The sequence below is a fragment of the Ictidomys tridecemlineatus genome, chromosome 11, assembly GCF_052094955.1.
Source record: "Ictidomys tridecemlineatus isolate mIctTri1 chromosome 11, mIctTri1.hap1, whole genome shotgun sequence".
NCBI classification, from domain to species: domain Eukaryota; kingdom Metazoa; phylum Chordata; class Mammalia; order Rodentia; family Sciuridae; genus Ictidomys; species Ictidomys tridecemlineatus.
The window spans coordinates 19901853-19918271 of record NC_135487.1 but is presented as its reverse complement, the minus strand read 5'-3'; the positions used below and the strand labels follow the sequence as shown (position 1 = coordinate 19918271).

General features: G+C 35.6%; 1 protein-coding gene across 34 annotated transcripts in view; it reads right to left on the bottom strand.

Annotated features, from left to right (window-relative positions):
- The window catches only part of Epb41 (erythrocyte membrane protein band 4.1), a 169419-nt gene that overhangs the window by 92354 nt on the left and 60646 nt on the right, over positions 1 to 16419 (bottom strand). For 20 of the 34 annotated variants that reach the window (XR_013427637.1, XM_078025755.1, XM_078025763.1 and 17 more), the window contains one exon: positions 2425 to 2885. Coding sequence is in view for 14 of the 34 variants with exons in the window: in XM_078025755.1 (XP_077881881.1) it covers positions 2425 to 2885 (461 nt within the window). In the remaining 20 variants the exon portion in view is untranslated. Of the gene's footprint in view, positions 1 to 2424; positions 2903 to 16419 lie in introns of those variants that run through there. The other 14 variants (XR_013427638.1, XM_078025738.1, XM_078025760.1 and 11 more) reach the window with 1 other exon arrangement.

Below are 16419 nucleotides of genomic sequence, written 5' to 3'. Positions count from 1 at the left end.
ATAACACAGGAGAATGGGACAATATTTTGGCAGCCATTTTTTTTTTTAACTTTCAACATAATATAACTGCTGAAAGATTTTAACTAAACCTAATTCTTCTCTTTAAAATAATACATGGTTGCCATCTAGGAAAAAAGGACTTAATGACTTGGCTCCTGCATTAGATACTGGAGGTGGCCTACAAGGCCCATACCCAACCTTCACAATATCTCATGCAGCCTCAGGGAGGCCTTCTTTAGCTATCATGTCGCCCTATCCCTGCTCTAGTACTTGTCACCTCAGCACCATTTGTTGCCTTCATAACACTTATTATAAATAAACTCTAATTTTATACTTAAAACTTGTCTCCTCCATTAGCGTACAAAACCCACAAGAGTAGGAACCATCTGTTTTATAATGAAAATAATGACCAACATTTACAGTGAGCCAGTTATTGTCCTAAGATCATTACTTACAGGAATTCATTTAATCCTCATAATAACCCTGTGGGGCAGGTACTATTATTATCTCCACTTGACAGATGAGAAACTGAGGTCACAGAAGTCAAAGTAACTTGACTAGGATAATACAAGTCACACACCAGTTGGCTCCAGAATCCATTATCTTAAACCTCTTCGCTATAGTGTAGTTTTTAATTTATCAAGGTATATCCACCCTAAGGCTGGCACACATGGTAGGATTTCAATAGGTATTTATGGAATAAATAAATAAATAAACATTAAAAATATTTTGGTTTCCCCAAAATCCAAACTATCCTGAATGAAAACTGATACAATCCTATAATACAAACTCACGTTATTTACACGTTCTGATCCACTAGGTTTTGATTGCAAATACTAGTTCCCAAAGGCCTAAAATAGTTTATTCCTTTAAATAATAACCACTTGAGATTTTATTAACACTACTAACTTATTTTGTTAATTTTTCTTCAAACATACATAAATACCTGCAAACAATTTATCTTACTTCTGAATTAAGTCTTGATGAGATTTTAGTTAAATCTAAAATTAACTTTGTCTATTACCTGTTTCATAGATTTAAATACAAATCTAGGGCTGGGGAGTGATAGTGGTCAAATTATATTGTTAAAGTGAGCACATGTCTGAATATGTAATAATAAATTGCATCATTATATACAATTCTAATGCACCAATAGAAATGTGAAAAAAAATAAATACAAATCTATGATCTTTCGACAAAATAGACAAGTTCTGATTCAAATGCTAACTAAAACAAGATTTTTCCTTTCATAAAAGGAAGAGGGAGCAATTAAAATTCCTTTGAAAGCACCAGACTTCCTGAAAAGCAATGTAATTTAACTCTTTTGATATTCCAAAAATTAAAGTAGTGACATCATAATATGTGGGGTTTCTTTGTTTTCTGTCTTAAATTTTAAGGTGTTTATTTTATAATGCTTATATGGCAATACCTGAGAATACATATAGGGTTTCTTTGCCGTTACTGTCTATGTTTAAAAACTGAGTTATAATAGCTAACATTTATTGAGTGCTTATTATATTTCATGTTTTACAGGTTCATTTCTTTTAAACCTCACAAAAGTCCATGAGGTGGATATCACTGTCCCCACTGTGGGAAGGAGGAAAGTGATGAAATGAAAAGTGTCACTTCTCTATGATTTGAACTCCCTGGTCTGATTCTATTGTGTATATTCAAAGTGATTACACTATACAGTAAATCCTGTTTTCAACTTTGTTTCACTAATAGCAAATGCACAATTACCATCTTATCCTAATTTTCCCTTTAGCATTCTGAATATACAAATACTATTTCTAGAAATATATATAATCTTTTAAGAAAATTCTAATAAAACTGTATATATATAGTCCAAACTTTAGATTCAGGCCCTATACTAATAAATGCTACACAGTGATAGAAAGAGCTAGATTCCTCATCTACGTACATCTTACATTCTGCAGTAATAGAATCTAGTTGAAGAATAAGGTAGACATGGCTCAAATCTATCTCATACTCTTGGATGGCTTGAATCTATTATATAGTTTTTCCAAAAAGTTCCATAAAAGGACAACATTGGGTGACAACTATTCCATTTCTAAGAATTTCACCGAAAATGAACTCAAAACAACCTAACCTTTTTCACTTTCTCATTAAAATCTTGAACTTTTCCATTATGACAGCAAGATGATATATGGGCTGAACAAACTCCCTTGATACTTTTCTTTCATTTCCTTTTCTTTGATTTACAGACTGTATCTTTTTAAAAATCAAGTTCCCACTGACTACATTAATTTCTTTAGAGTGCTAACTCCAAAGTTTCATCTTGTTTATCCTTACCAATGCCAAAGTTAACTGGCTCATAAGAAATGAAACTAAATGTTTTTCAGTGAAATGAAGTGTATAACCTGTCTCCACTACACGCCCTCTCCTCGGTTGACACCTCCTTACCTGTGTTTCTGCACTGCTTAATGAATGAAGGTCCAAGGAAGGATCTGTTTTGAGCTCAGGTTCAGGTGCAGCAATTGGGGCCTTTAAAATAATTTCTTCATCAAGACTGGTTCCAAATTCTGTCTCTTTCTGACCTCCTTCACCTCTTTCTTTATCTGACTCTCCCTCTTTGACTTCTTCCTCAGAGACCTGAGATTTGGGCCTTTTGAGAAATGAGGAGAGCAGTCGCGAGAGGCCTCTGCTTTCGGATGTCCGATCCTTGTTCTTGTTCAGGTCTTCGTGAGTCGGAGTGTCTCCATTGGATGTCTTCAGCTTCTGCTCACACTGATTGTCCCCTTCAGCTGCTGCTTGAGAAGCCTCTTCCAGTTGAGCTTCCTGCTGTCCTGAGTTTGTGGCTCCCTCGCCCTCTTCCGTCTGTTGCTGGTGCTGAGAATTTTCAGCCTCGACCACTAAACTTTTCTCTGTTGTCATGATGTTGCTATGAAAAAGAAGATGGAAAAGAAGAGCTCTTTATAAGCAAAACATGAAAGTGTAGGCAAATACTTAAGCCCTAAAGAATTCATATGTTTAGGTATTTAATCACCAACAAACAGAACTCCAATCCATTAAACATGATACTTTCTATTGAAGTACAAAAATATTTTACCTATACATCCTGAATAAATTGTTAATGCCTTGAGTCACTAAAGATATGCACATAAAGAAATTAGCTTAAAATAATACCTATTGCATCCATGTAGTGAACAACAGACATTAAGTTAAATGCTCAGAACTGCACATAGCAAATACCATTTTATCCCTCCTAAAAAAGGGATCTTGTTGCATATTGTCCCTTGAGGGTATCAATATGAAGGTACAGAATTTGCAGAAATTAACCTCTGCAAAATTCTCCATACCCCGAGATGATTAAGTTTAAAAGTTCCCCAAGTCTTTATTCTTCTTTTTTATATTCTTAGAATGAATACACGTCTCCATTGAGGACAGCAAACGTGCCAAATGTGGTGGTGCACCTATAATCCCATTGACCTGGGAGGCTGAGGGCAAGAGGATTGTAAATTTGTAGCCAGCCTCAGTAATTTAGTGAGCCCCTGGGGATGGAGCTCAATGGTAAAGCACGCATGGGTTCACTCCTCATTACAAACAAACCAACCAACAAAAAACAAACCAGCAAACAGAATTCTGATTGTTATTAGAGCAGACAATAGTGATGAGAGATACACAGTGAATCACAAGAGATTTCCTCTTTCAGGAGTATCCTATTTTAAGCTCTTGCAAGCCATTTTTATTTCTAATATGATTTTGAATGTTCAGCATTTTTGAGAGTAGGAGATGAAACTATTAAAACAGAGAAACAAGAGAGAAGAAAGCAAATATTGATTCACTTGTAGGGAAAGAGAAGAGGCAGGCTGTAGAACTTTCAAACTTGATTTCTAGGCTTTTGAACTCAAAAGCCCTATGTTATTAATCAAGCTTTATGATAAGAGCCAAAAAGCACTATCACACCTAGTTTAATAATAATAACCAACACACAGGGAGACTTAAAACACTAGACTATGAACTTGACTATCAATGATCTTATGTGATTCACTGTTACATCTAAAAGTACTCCCTGCCCATCAACAGCATGTTGTTAAACTGCCAATGAAACATTTCCATATGATTTAGACCAAGTAATTTTACTTAGATATTGATAATCTGAATTAATGAACTGTATTTAACTCATTCCCTCCTCAAGTCCTTCACATTTGCTGTTGTCTGTATTATGATGCTCTTCTCCTGGCTCTTTGAAGGTTGGTCCCCTTCTCATCCTTACTGCCCTGGCTCAGATGACACCCTTTTTATGATGTGTCTCCATACACCGTAGCTAAAGCGATGACTCTCACTGCCCCCATCGTATTCTCACAAAAGTATTCTTTTGGAACATACTGAAACAATTTCAGGTAATATAATACATGAAATGATAGAAAACAATGACCAGGAATTCAAACAATTCAATAATCAACAGAAATGCTACAACTCAGTTTACAAAAGAAAAAAGAAAAATGAATGCTGAAGGACAGTTTGTATGTGTGTTCTTTCTACACTTGGGTGGCAATGCTATTAGTAAGAATGAGAAGGAGGAGAGAATAAACATAAAAATATAAATTCAAATGATAAACCATATAAATGAAACTATCTTAGTTTAGCTCTAATGTTGATATAAATTCAACAAAAAGTTGGGTGGGGTGACAAACACCTACAATCCCAGCTACTTTGTAAACTGAGGCAAGAGGATCTCAAGTTCAAAGCCAGCCTCTGTGAGACCCTGTCTCAAATTTAAAAAGGGCTAGGGGTGTTGCTCAGTGGCAGTGCAATCCCGAGTTCAACTCTCAGTACAACAATAAATAAAAATATATTGCAAAAAAAAAATCTATGGACCATTTACTAAAAGCTCCTGACAAATCAGTTACACATACTATCAAATTCTTCATACTGCAAATGATAGGAGAGGTAACCAGAGGAAGACACAAAGAAGTCAAGCAGCAAAAACAGGATAAAGGTTCTACAAACAGGCCCTTCCTGTATAAATGATACTCTTTTCATTCTGGTTACAGAATCCAAAAGAAGATATCTATTTACTTGATGTCAGAAAGAAGACTCCTGATAAAGAAAGAAAGAAAGAAAGAAAGAAAGAAAGAAAGAAAGAAGGAGAGAGAGAGAGAGAGAGAGAGAGAGAGAGAGAGAGAGAGAGAGAGAGAGAGAGAGAGAGAGAGAAGTAAGTTAGGAAGGAAAGATTAGTACAGCACTGAAGACAAAGTGATGAGTCCCATTTCATCTCAATCCTAATCCTCCAAATCCCTTCTGGTATCAAAGATACACTTGTTTTAATAATATGCATCTGCATATTCAAGCAAATCACAAATGTTAGAACCCCAACTCCCAGGAGATTGAAAAGGTCAAATGAAAACTTTCTTTCTTTCTTTTTTTTTTTTTTAAGTCTAACATTAGTACAGTCAATGCTCCATTAAAACTTCTTCAGTGGAAAACTTCATAAAAACACTAGTTTGGCAACATTAAGAAAATTTCCCTTGCCATCAATATTTAGGGATGAAATATAATGACTCGATATTGGTAATACTCTTTAAATTAGCTCACAGAGAATCTATTAATGTTTAGTGGGTGCTAATCAGGTAAAAAAGGATTTACCTTGGCTATCTGAGAGAGACCAAAAAAGAATACACAATTCTTAAGGAGATGAGAAATAAATACTGAAACACAAGGCAGTATCTTAATCAGATAAAAATTTATGAGAGAAATCAATGAAGTAACACAAAACTATAAATTAAGAACTTTAAACTAGAGTGATTAGCCATGCTGAAATGGTGGCTTTTAAATTAAGCTTTGAAAGATGAGTATAGATGTCAACAGAAAGAGACTTAAAGGGCAGTGGGCAAAAGGAATTCTATGCAGGGCAACTGGCATTAATGAGACCACTCTAGCTCCTCAGGAATTAGCAAGAATTTCAGAATGGTTGGAATAAGGTTAAAATTAGGAAGTAGTGGGAAGTAAGGTTAGAATAGTTATCACTAACTAAACTAATTGCAATCAGAAGCATGCCTGTAATCCCAGCAGCTTGGGAAGCTGAGGCAGGAGGATCACAAGTTCAAAGCCAGCCTCAGCAAAAGTGAGGCACTAAGCAACTTAGTGAGATCCTGTCTCTAAATAAAATACAAAATAGGGCTGGGGATGTGGCTCAGTGGTTAAGTGCCCTTAGGTTAAATCCCCAGTACAAAAAAAAAAAAAAAAAGTGGGTGGAGAAGGTGAGAGAGGAGGAGAAATGGGAGCTACCATTTATGGAGAACCTACTAAATGCCACACGTTATTCTAAATGTTTTACTATGTTATCTTACAACCATTCTGTAAGTAGACATTCTCATTTCCCCCAATAAATAAACAGGCTCTGAGAAGTTAAAACATTTGCCTCAGTTCACACAGCTAAGCAATATTTTAATAAAACTATTAATATATTATAAAGTGGCAATTCCTTTGTAAATTCTCAGGTTGTATCTGTCTCAGAGGCTTCTGCTCCAGAGGTGCTTCTGTGTTAAATAAACCCCTACTGTTGAGAAATTATGGGCAGCCTCTTCAATACAGCCAAGATCACTGTGTTCTCATCAATTTCAGGTCCCACAACCATGTGCAGATTTTTCTTTCCAGACAGTACATGTGAAGATGGAATGGGGAAACAGACACAGGCAAAAATGACAGCTTAGGAAAGGACATGAATATTATTTTAAATAATTTGGTCTTCATCCTGAAGGTGGTGGAGAGCCACTGGAGTTTTTTTTTTTTTTTAAGTTGTACATGGACATACAATATCTTTATTTTGCTGAGCATCGAAACCAGTGCCTAACACATGCGAGGCAAGCGCTCCACCACTGAGCAACAGCCCCGGCCCCACCACTGGAGTTTTTAAATAGGGAAGTGAATAAATAAAGTGGAAGCAGAGAATAGGATACAAGTTGGATAAATTCAGGTTATTGATAAACACTCACAATGGGAATCCCTGGGAAGCTGAAACCAATCCTGACTGGGCAGAGAAACTTGAAAAGCCTTGCAACCAAGGTTTCCGAATTACTGCAGCCCTTGGTTTCTCTAGCTTGTTCTCATTAGAATGCTTCTCATTAACCCTAGCAGTTTCAGGTCTGACCTTAAAGGCATTTTCACAATACACCTCTTTTGGCCCACTCTGATAAATGGCTTAATGAAAGACATACAGCAATGGAACCAAAACAGAAGAGAGATGGGCATCTCACAACTCTCTCAAGACATTTTCAGAAATACTCTTAATTTTCTGTTTTTCTTATCCTAGTAAATGGCTCAATCATACCATCCAGACCTCAAACCATAGACCTCAACACTGTCTTTGCCTTCTCCATATCCCTTCCCAACCAAATCCGTTAGTCTTATAGTCTACCTCCAACATATTTAGAGCCGATTCATGTTCCACCTTCTCTGCCACTATCAGGTTTGTGCCGGTCTCCACTTCTCACTTGAACTACAGGTCCTTAATTAAATGACGTGACTTCTTCCTACCTCACCAGCCTCACTTACCTCCATCATTTTAGTCTACACAATGTGAAAACAGTTTACAAGAAAAACATTTTAAGGTCTTGATTGAACATGCCCCAACAGAAACAAAATTCTAAATCAGCTAACAATTTTAGCTGCATTTCTAGAATTATAATGACCACATTTGACACTTCAACATAAATTTTGAGAATGTTACAATGTTCTGGGTGCTATAGTATGCAGGAGGCTACACTAGTGAGAAAGACAAAAAGAGTCTCTGACATCCTGGACTTCACTTTCCATCTAGAATACAGTGGAATGTAATAATCCCTCTGTTCACAGTATTTATATTGTATTGTAAATCTTACATTCAGTTCTAGGCAGTTTACCCTAAAGAGAACAGACTCCGTGAAAGAAGAGATAGAAGATAATGATGGAATTTAAGACTGTATCATAGGGTAAAGATATGGTGATGCTTAGCCTAGTAAAAAAAGAATCCAAAGAAGGACTGTGATTGGTACTCTCACAAATTTCAAGAGCTGCATGTGTTTCCTAAGGGCAAAAAATTACAGAGTTTTCATCTAAATAAAGTAAAAAGAAAAAAATCCTAATAATTAGAGATAACCAATGATTAAATAAATGGTGTACTTGGGAATTGAGTTGATCCTTAGGGAGCCATGGGGGACTAGATCTAGGACTCCCCCATATTAAAATCCACAGATATTCAGATCTCTTGTACAAAATGGCATGGTATTTGCATAAAACCTACTTGTGTCCTCCTATATGGTTTAAATCTCCTCTAGTTTACTTATAATACTAAACTCAATGTAAGTGTCGTAAAAAGCTGTTATGCTGTATTGTTTAGGGAATAATGACAAGGGAAAAAAGTTTGTGCTTGTTCAGTCAGATGCATATTTCTCTAGTATTCCCTATGTGCAGTTGGTGGAATCCACTTATATGAAACCAACACATAGAACACATACTATTATCACCAAAAGTATTCACTCAGGCTGAATGCCAGAGAAAGATTTCTTCTATTAAGTGGGTCTTTACATTAACTGAACTCTAAAATCCTATCCAATGCTAAGATTTACAAATAGGAAGGAAGAAAAATAAATAAATAAAGGGACATTAGAATAGTAATACAAACAGGTTATTTTCTAAATTACTTTTTTATTACTTTGTGTGTGTTTGTGTGTGCATTATGATTAAAATGTTATGATTAAAGTCAGTTGGATATAATCCAGGATCTTGTACGTGCTAAGCAAATGCTCTACCACTGAGCAATATCTATACCACTTCCACAGTACTTTCTTGAGTTTTTTTTTTTTTTTTTTTTTTTTATCTCACTCAGTAGCCCAGGCTGGCCTCAAACTTACATTCCTCCTGTCTCCGACTCCTGAGTACCTGGAATTATAGCCGTATACTACTCTACTATATCTGGTCAAATGGGTTATTCTCTTATGTTATAAATTCAGAGTTGCTATGTGAATTGGAAGAATAAGGAAGTGAAAAAATAAAGGATAAAAGGCCCTTTTACATTTCTAATCAGACAGAATCGAATGACATTCTTTCAGAGAAGAAGAAAAGGTGTTTAAGAATTGAAGATCATGCCAGAAAATAGCTTGTTTCCCAATAACACCAATCCTCCCAAACTCCAGGAAAGTGTCTTTCCTTTATGACATAATTTACATGCATTAATTTGCACTTCTAGAAAAATAGGATACCACCAATGTGGTTTTCAGAATAAAAATGGTAATTTTCCCTCTACTCTCCTGAAATTATTTGGACCTTAAACTATTCTCTATGAAAACTTATTTGCCATATTTAGTGAATCAGGAATGTCACCCAGCATGAACATGCTGTTTTCAACTACTTGGTTTTAATTTAAGTCATTTCTATGGTGACTAATATCGTTGAATCAACTCATTCAAAGATATTTTTAAATAAACAAACTTACTCATCTCCTTTTTCAAGGATCAATTTTTTTTTAACTTTCTGTAGAATTTCAAGCTTACAGTTAGAAAACATCTAGATAGATATATTCTGTCTCTCCCAGAAGAACATACTACCTGATGATTACTGGCATTACTATGGAAGAAGTGAGATAAACTCACTTTCCATACCTTTATTTTTACTCTTTTTAAATGTCAAAGTGTGTTACTTTAGCCATTCTGGATGCAAATCCTTATGAAATAGATTATATACTTGTTTCATTTTCAAAATCTATAGAGCCTAATTAAACCTTTATTGATTTAGTCATCATTCTGAACTTCAATTACCGTACAGTGCTAATGTCCTCAAGGGCCACTGAAGTCCCTAGGGATGGTTAGCTCTGCCAGGATACCTGAGTACTAGGCTTTTCTTTCTTTTCTTTTCTTTCTTCTTCTTCTTTTTGTTTTTAATCTGACTTTAATAGTTTTCCTGTTTGTCCATTTGCAAAGTTAACTCACATTTCTTGCCTGCCACCTGACAGGGTGGCTTGCCAACAAATAGCATTCTACATCTCCTAATACTCTATTAGCTAATCTATCAATAAGTAGGAAACCAAATGACCATGTGTGTCAAAAATAAAACCAAATACTAAAACTATTGCTTCACAACACTGGAATAACTCCAATACATGGATTTTATGAACTGTGTTTTAGTTCTTCAAATGCCACATAAGATTACTTTGAGGTTCCCATTTTAACTAGCCAAGCTTATTAGATAAATCACCCTCAGATAAATCACATCACTATAATGACCATTCTCTTTCTTTCCAAATAGAGACCAAAATTTTTAAATATTATTTATGTAAAGTATTGCATTCATAATATAAACTCTCTGTAAAACATAATACAAAGCACAGTAATAATTTAGCCTTAAAAAGGATCAGAAAGGGAAGAGAACCATATAGAAAATGTTTAATAGCATTAAAAATCTCAAGGTAAGCATCAATAAAGCCTGAAGATTTCTAGCTCCAAAGAAGTTTTAGCTAGGACTATGAAATTTTTCTTACTTTCTTATTTTTATTATCTTTGAGCCAATCAGTCTAAACATATTTTAAAATTTCTCAACTCAGGTTGGGATGTAGCACAATGGTAGAGCACTCACTGAATGTGTTCAAGTTCATGGGCTCAATTCCCAGACTTCACAATAAATAAATGATTTTTAAACTCAAGAAATTCTTAAGATTTATTATATTGACAAATTTTACTTTAAATAGAAAGCTACAGGAAATTAATGTATCAGATATCATCTAATTAGAGTTCATGTATGAATCAGAAACTTCCTTTGGACTGTGGCTTGTTTTAGTAGATATTCTGGTGAGTGGAACAGATGTGGTGGTTATCTCCTGCCATAGTTAAATATGAAAAATATCCTGTGGACTATCAGAAAATGTAATATTGGCAGAGGCAAAACTGAGTAATGGAGTATTTCAAATCTTAATTTGCTAAAAGCATCTAATAAAATTATTGACTAGCCTTGATGACAATTTTCTCTCAAAAGGGAAGGGTTCTCCTTATTGTGGATTTAATTCTGAGTGATAAAGAACAATGCGTTGGTGATATGAACATATTAGGAACCATGTCAGAAAACAACAATTTCACAAAGTTTTTATTCGGAGAAAAGAGATAACAGTCAAACACATAAGCTTATTATAGATAAATTTTAAAAACATTTAAAGCAAAGTAAGATATGATTGGATGACCAAGGATTCTACAACAATATAGAACTTGTTTGGTCATTACAAAAGTAATGACCAAAAGATTAAGGCTAAGTAAAGGCAATTCTAGAAAGAGAAGTTCTACATTTCACTTTGCTTTACATATACATACCAGGTGGCAGGTTCTTTGCTAAGACTTGAGAATCTGGCAGTGAAATTTTCTCAATACAATCAGAAAATTTTAGAAAAGCATAAGAGAAGCTGGGCATGGCCCACACCTGTAATCTCAGTGACTCAGAATGCTGAAGCAGGAGGATCACAAGTTGGAGGCCACCCTGGGCAACTTAGCAAGACCCTGTCTCAAAATTAAAAATGGCTAGGGATGTAACTCAGTGATACAGTACCCCTGGGTTAAATCCACAGTCCTCCAAAAAAAAAGAAAAGCATGAGAAAATTATTAAAGATAGTCATAAAAAACAGGAAGATTATGAAGAAATAAATACAAAATTGAAGTGTTAAAAGTAGCATTGCAAAGAAATACCTACAAAAGTAATGACCAAAAGATTAAGGCTAAATAAAACAATGGAGCTTAAAAAAAACCTGATAAAAATGGCAGAGTATAGGAGGAAAGCAAAGGAGAAAAAGGAAGGAAGAGGGAGGGAGGGAGGAGAGAAGGGGAAAGGAAGGTTAAATTCAGACTACACCTTGAGAGAAAAACCTGTGTTCTTTAAACCAGTAATACAAAGAGGACTCTAACAACCAAAGATAGTTCAAACCAGTAGAAGTAAGCTTGAGAGTTAAAATATATTTTCAGTCCCTGAAAAATTATATTACAAAGTTCAGAAGTAACTAGTAAACTGGATTTCAGATTCACTACTATACCATGAACTTTTATCAAATTTGCAGGTAATTGTGATTGAATCCTAGTTCAAAATCATTTGAATCTGGAAAAATGGACCAAAATCAATAAGCTAGAATTTAAAGGAAATGTAGGTTTTCACACTGAGATTGAAAAACAATTATGAAGGAAAAAAGTAGTAGTGAATGTCCACCAAAGAATGGATGAATAAATTAACAATAAATTCACAGGATAAAACCCATAGCAGCAAAAATGAGTAAGAGCTACACGTATACAGGTACATATACACAACATAGATGACTCTCATGTTTGATGAAAAAAGCAGGTCAAAGAATATAGTCCAAGTAATGCTATTTACATAGAATCGAAAGATACACAATATACAATGGATGATATAATGTATCTATTATATTATGTCTCAATTATAATGTATCTATTATATATTGTATGTCTTTCAATTCTCCATTTATGTACATATATATTGCTTAGAGATACATATGTAATAAAAGTGTGAATAAATGAATAATCACAAATTTCAAAACAGTTGTGTTCTCTAGCAATAGTAAGAAATGAGACTGGGGGAGGCCTCTCAACTATATCAGTAATGCTTTATAAATTGGGTAATGTTTATCTTTTTCTATTTTTTAAATACTTTGTATTTTAAAATACTTTGTATTAAAAAGTATTTAAAAAGCTATTAGCAGCTTTTTAAATTACATGTGGGAAAGACCTAACTTGGTAACATTATTTCCAGAAAAGTTCATATATGCCAAAAATACAATAGGCTTTCTAAAATGATTAACATCTTCATTTCTTTTAATATTTATTTGTTAGTTGTAGTTGGACACAATATCTTTATTTTACTTATTCATTTTTATGTGGTGCTGAGGATCAAACCCAGGGCCTCACACATGCTAGATGACTGCTCTACCACTTAGCTACAATCCCAGCCCTAACATCTTCTTGATAGAAGTGTGGTATCCACATTGTGGGAAATAACGGAGACATTGTTACATTCTGAGCACTGCCTTCTTTTTTTAAGGGGTGGGTACCAAGGACCAAACCCAGGGCACTTTATCACTGAGCTGCATCCTCAGCCCTTTTGTTGAGACATGTTCTCATTAAATCTGGTGTACAACTTGTCACTTTCCTGCCTCAGCCTCCTGAATCACTGGGATCTCAGGTGTGTGCCACCATACCCAGCAGAGCACTGCATCTTAAGCAGGACATGAGCAAAGCAATATATCCAATAACAAGAATAATGAGGTATCTAGAGACCATGACTTCAGATCATCCATCAAAAAAGTAAGGACTTCTTTTTCAGAAGGATAATGAAACTGAAGGAAGAAACTATATGAAACGACATTTAAGATGAATAGATAAGCAAAATGCTGTATATACATCCAGCCTTTAAAAAGAGCTTTTAGGCCAGATGTGGTGACACATCCATATAAGCTCCAGCAACTTGGGAGGTTGAGGCAGGAGGATCGGGAAATCAAAGCCAGCCTCAGCAACTTAGTGCAGCCCTAAGCAACCTGGCGAAACTCTACCTCTAAATAAAATAAAAAATGGCTGGGATGTGTCACAGTGGTTAAGTGCCCCTGTGTTTAATACCCCAGTGAAGGAGGAGGAGGAGGAGGAGGAGGAGAAGGAGAAGGAAGAAAGAAAGAAAGAAAAGGACTGGGGATGTGGCTCAGTGATTAAATACCCCTGGTACCAAAAATAATTTTAAAATAAAAGAGCTTTAGCTAGGTCCAGAGATGCACACCCATAATCCCAGTCACTTGAGAGACTGAAGAAAGAGGATCTCTTGAACCCAGGAGTTTGAGGACAGTCTGGGCAACACAGAGAGACCCATCTCAAAAAAGAATCTTCACTTAAAGCTCTTTAGCCTTAAAGAATGAAATTCTGACAAATGCTACAAATTGGATGAACCCTGAAGACAGAACACTAAATGAAATAAGCCAGACACAAAATTACTTATACTGTATGATTCCCCTTACATGAGTTATCAAGAATAGCCAAATTTGTGGAGTTAGAATGTAGAATAGTGGCTACCAGGAACTGAGGGGAGAGGGTAATGGGAGTTATTGTTTGATGGATACAGTTTCAGTTTGGGATGATGCTTTCTCTACCGCCTTTAGATGTCATTCTTCCTACAGATTCTGTTTTCTAGCACAGCATCATGAAATCCCAGACCAACACAGTGACCAAGCAGCTATCATTAGGAAGGGATATAAGTTAAAATGCTAATTATTTTAAAAATATTAGAAAACATAGTTTACAAGTATAGTAATAACATCTCTAGGAAACAATGAATAATGTGGCATGGGAAATACTTGAAAACAACAGACCAAAACCAAAACTCAACCACCTGGGGGAAAAAAAAAGTTAGTGTGTAGATGAAGGTCACATACTATAAAACTCAGTTCAAATTTTTAAATGATTTATAAATAGAAACTAAACTAGTTGTTTTTAAAATAACAATTTGGACTGGGGATATAGCTCAATGGTAGAGTACTTGCCTAGCACCTGCCAGGAGCTGGGTTCCATCCCCAGCATTGGGGGTTTAAAAAAAAAAAAAAGCTAGAAGCAATTTTCCTACAATAACTGGAATGGCTCTTTAAGAATTAAGTAAGAGGGGCTGGGGTTATGGCTCAGTGGTAGAGTGCTCGCCTCGAACGTGCAAGGCCCTGAATTCGATCCTCAGCATCACATAAAAATAAAAAAAGGTATCGTGTCCAACTAGAACTAAAAAATACATTTAAAAAAATAAAAAGAGAATTAAGTAAGAGTAACCAAATACCAAATATCCATTACATCTTTGATTTACAGCAATTCTAGGGCGGCTTAAAGGGTAGGAAGGAGTAAAACGACTCTCCAAAAACATGATTCCTTTTGTGAGGGAAACAAAACAAAAGCTTTGAGATGAAAATACCTCAATCCTTTTCATGCTTTTCAGCTTTGCTTCTATACTAAATGAAGATTCTAGACCTTAAGATGGAAAAGACTTTAATAAGCCATCTAGTCTAACTCCCTACTCCATGCCAGAATTGGTTCAGATACCTTGCTGACCAAGGGCTGCGCAGCCCTTGTTTGGACACTTCTGATGGCAGGGACACGTACTATAGCCCATTCCTGTCTTATGTAACTCGTGGAGAAAGATCTTCCCTGTCACATGGAGGCCATATCTGCCTCTCTATATACTTACACACACTGGTCCTAATTTGAGCCACTAAAACTTCCAAAATAACTCTACTTCTGTTTCCATATAAATAGTCTGCCAAAGCTTTAATACTTTTGTGTGGTTCAAATTAATACTAACAATATTTAACTATTTTTACCTAACAAAATGACCCATACTAGCTCAGCCCTCACACTTGGTTTTCTCGAAGGTTAAATATCTCCAGATCCTTCAACTGTTTTTATGAAATGACTTACCACTTAGTTCCCTACCATCCCAGTATCTTTCTTTCAAATGAGGTACTCAGAGCCAAACATTTTCCTAAAACATGAAATCAGAAAATTTCTGGCAGGGGCTGGGGTAGTGGCTCAGCAGTAGAGTGTTCCCAAGCATGTTCAAGGCCCTGGGTTAGATCCTCAGCATCACACAAAACAATAAATAAATCAAATAAAGGTATTGTGTCCAACTACAACTAAAAAATAAATATTAAAAAAAGAAAGAAAATTCCTGGCAGGAATTCATCCTTATAACCTAATTCTGAACTGAAAACTGAATGCCTCCAAACACCTCCAAAGACATTTCATGTCATTCAGAACAAAAGCCAAAGTCTGCTACAGCCACACTATGTGTCTTGTCTCTGTTCCATGAGGCATGTCTCCACCAGGGCCTTCGTATTTGCTGTTCTCTCTTCCTCTGACAGCCACAGGACTCCCTCCCTTTGGGTTTTTCCTCAAAAGTCACTTTTTCAATGAGGTTTTCCATAGTTACCCATAAGACTGGAGCCCCCATTGCCCTTTTCATTTTCTTGCTATATTTTTCTCTGCAGCATTTATTGCATTTTAATGACATACTATATAGTTTTTAAAAGTTAATTTTATTGTTCATCTACCCCACTAGAACATAGATTCCATTGGAGCAAAGGAATGTGCCTGTCTTGCTCATCCCTGGTGCCTACAATGCTGTCCCCCAAATATCAATTGAACAAATAAACAAACAAATGAAATAAACTGATTTTAATATGCCCAACGGCCCAAAACTACTTTCCTCATGATAAAAGATGTGCATAGGATGGTGGGGCTGTGGCTCAGCAGTAGAACGCTTGCCTAACATGCGTGAGACACTGGGTTCAATCCCTGGCACCACATAAAAATAAAAACAAATAAAATAAACGCATTGTATCCCTCTACAACTAAAAAGAAAAAATTAAAATGTGCATAGGGATCACATGATAAAGGGTAAAGACAGAATCCA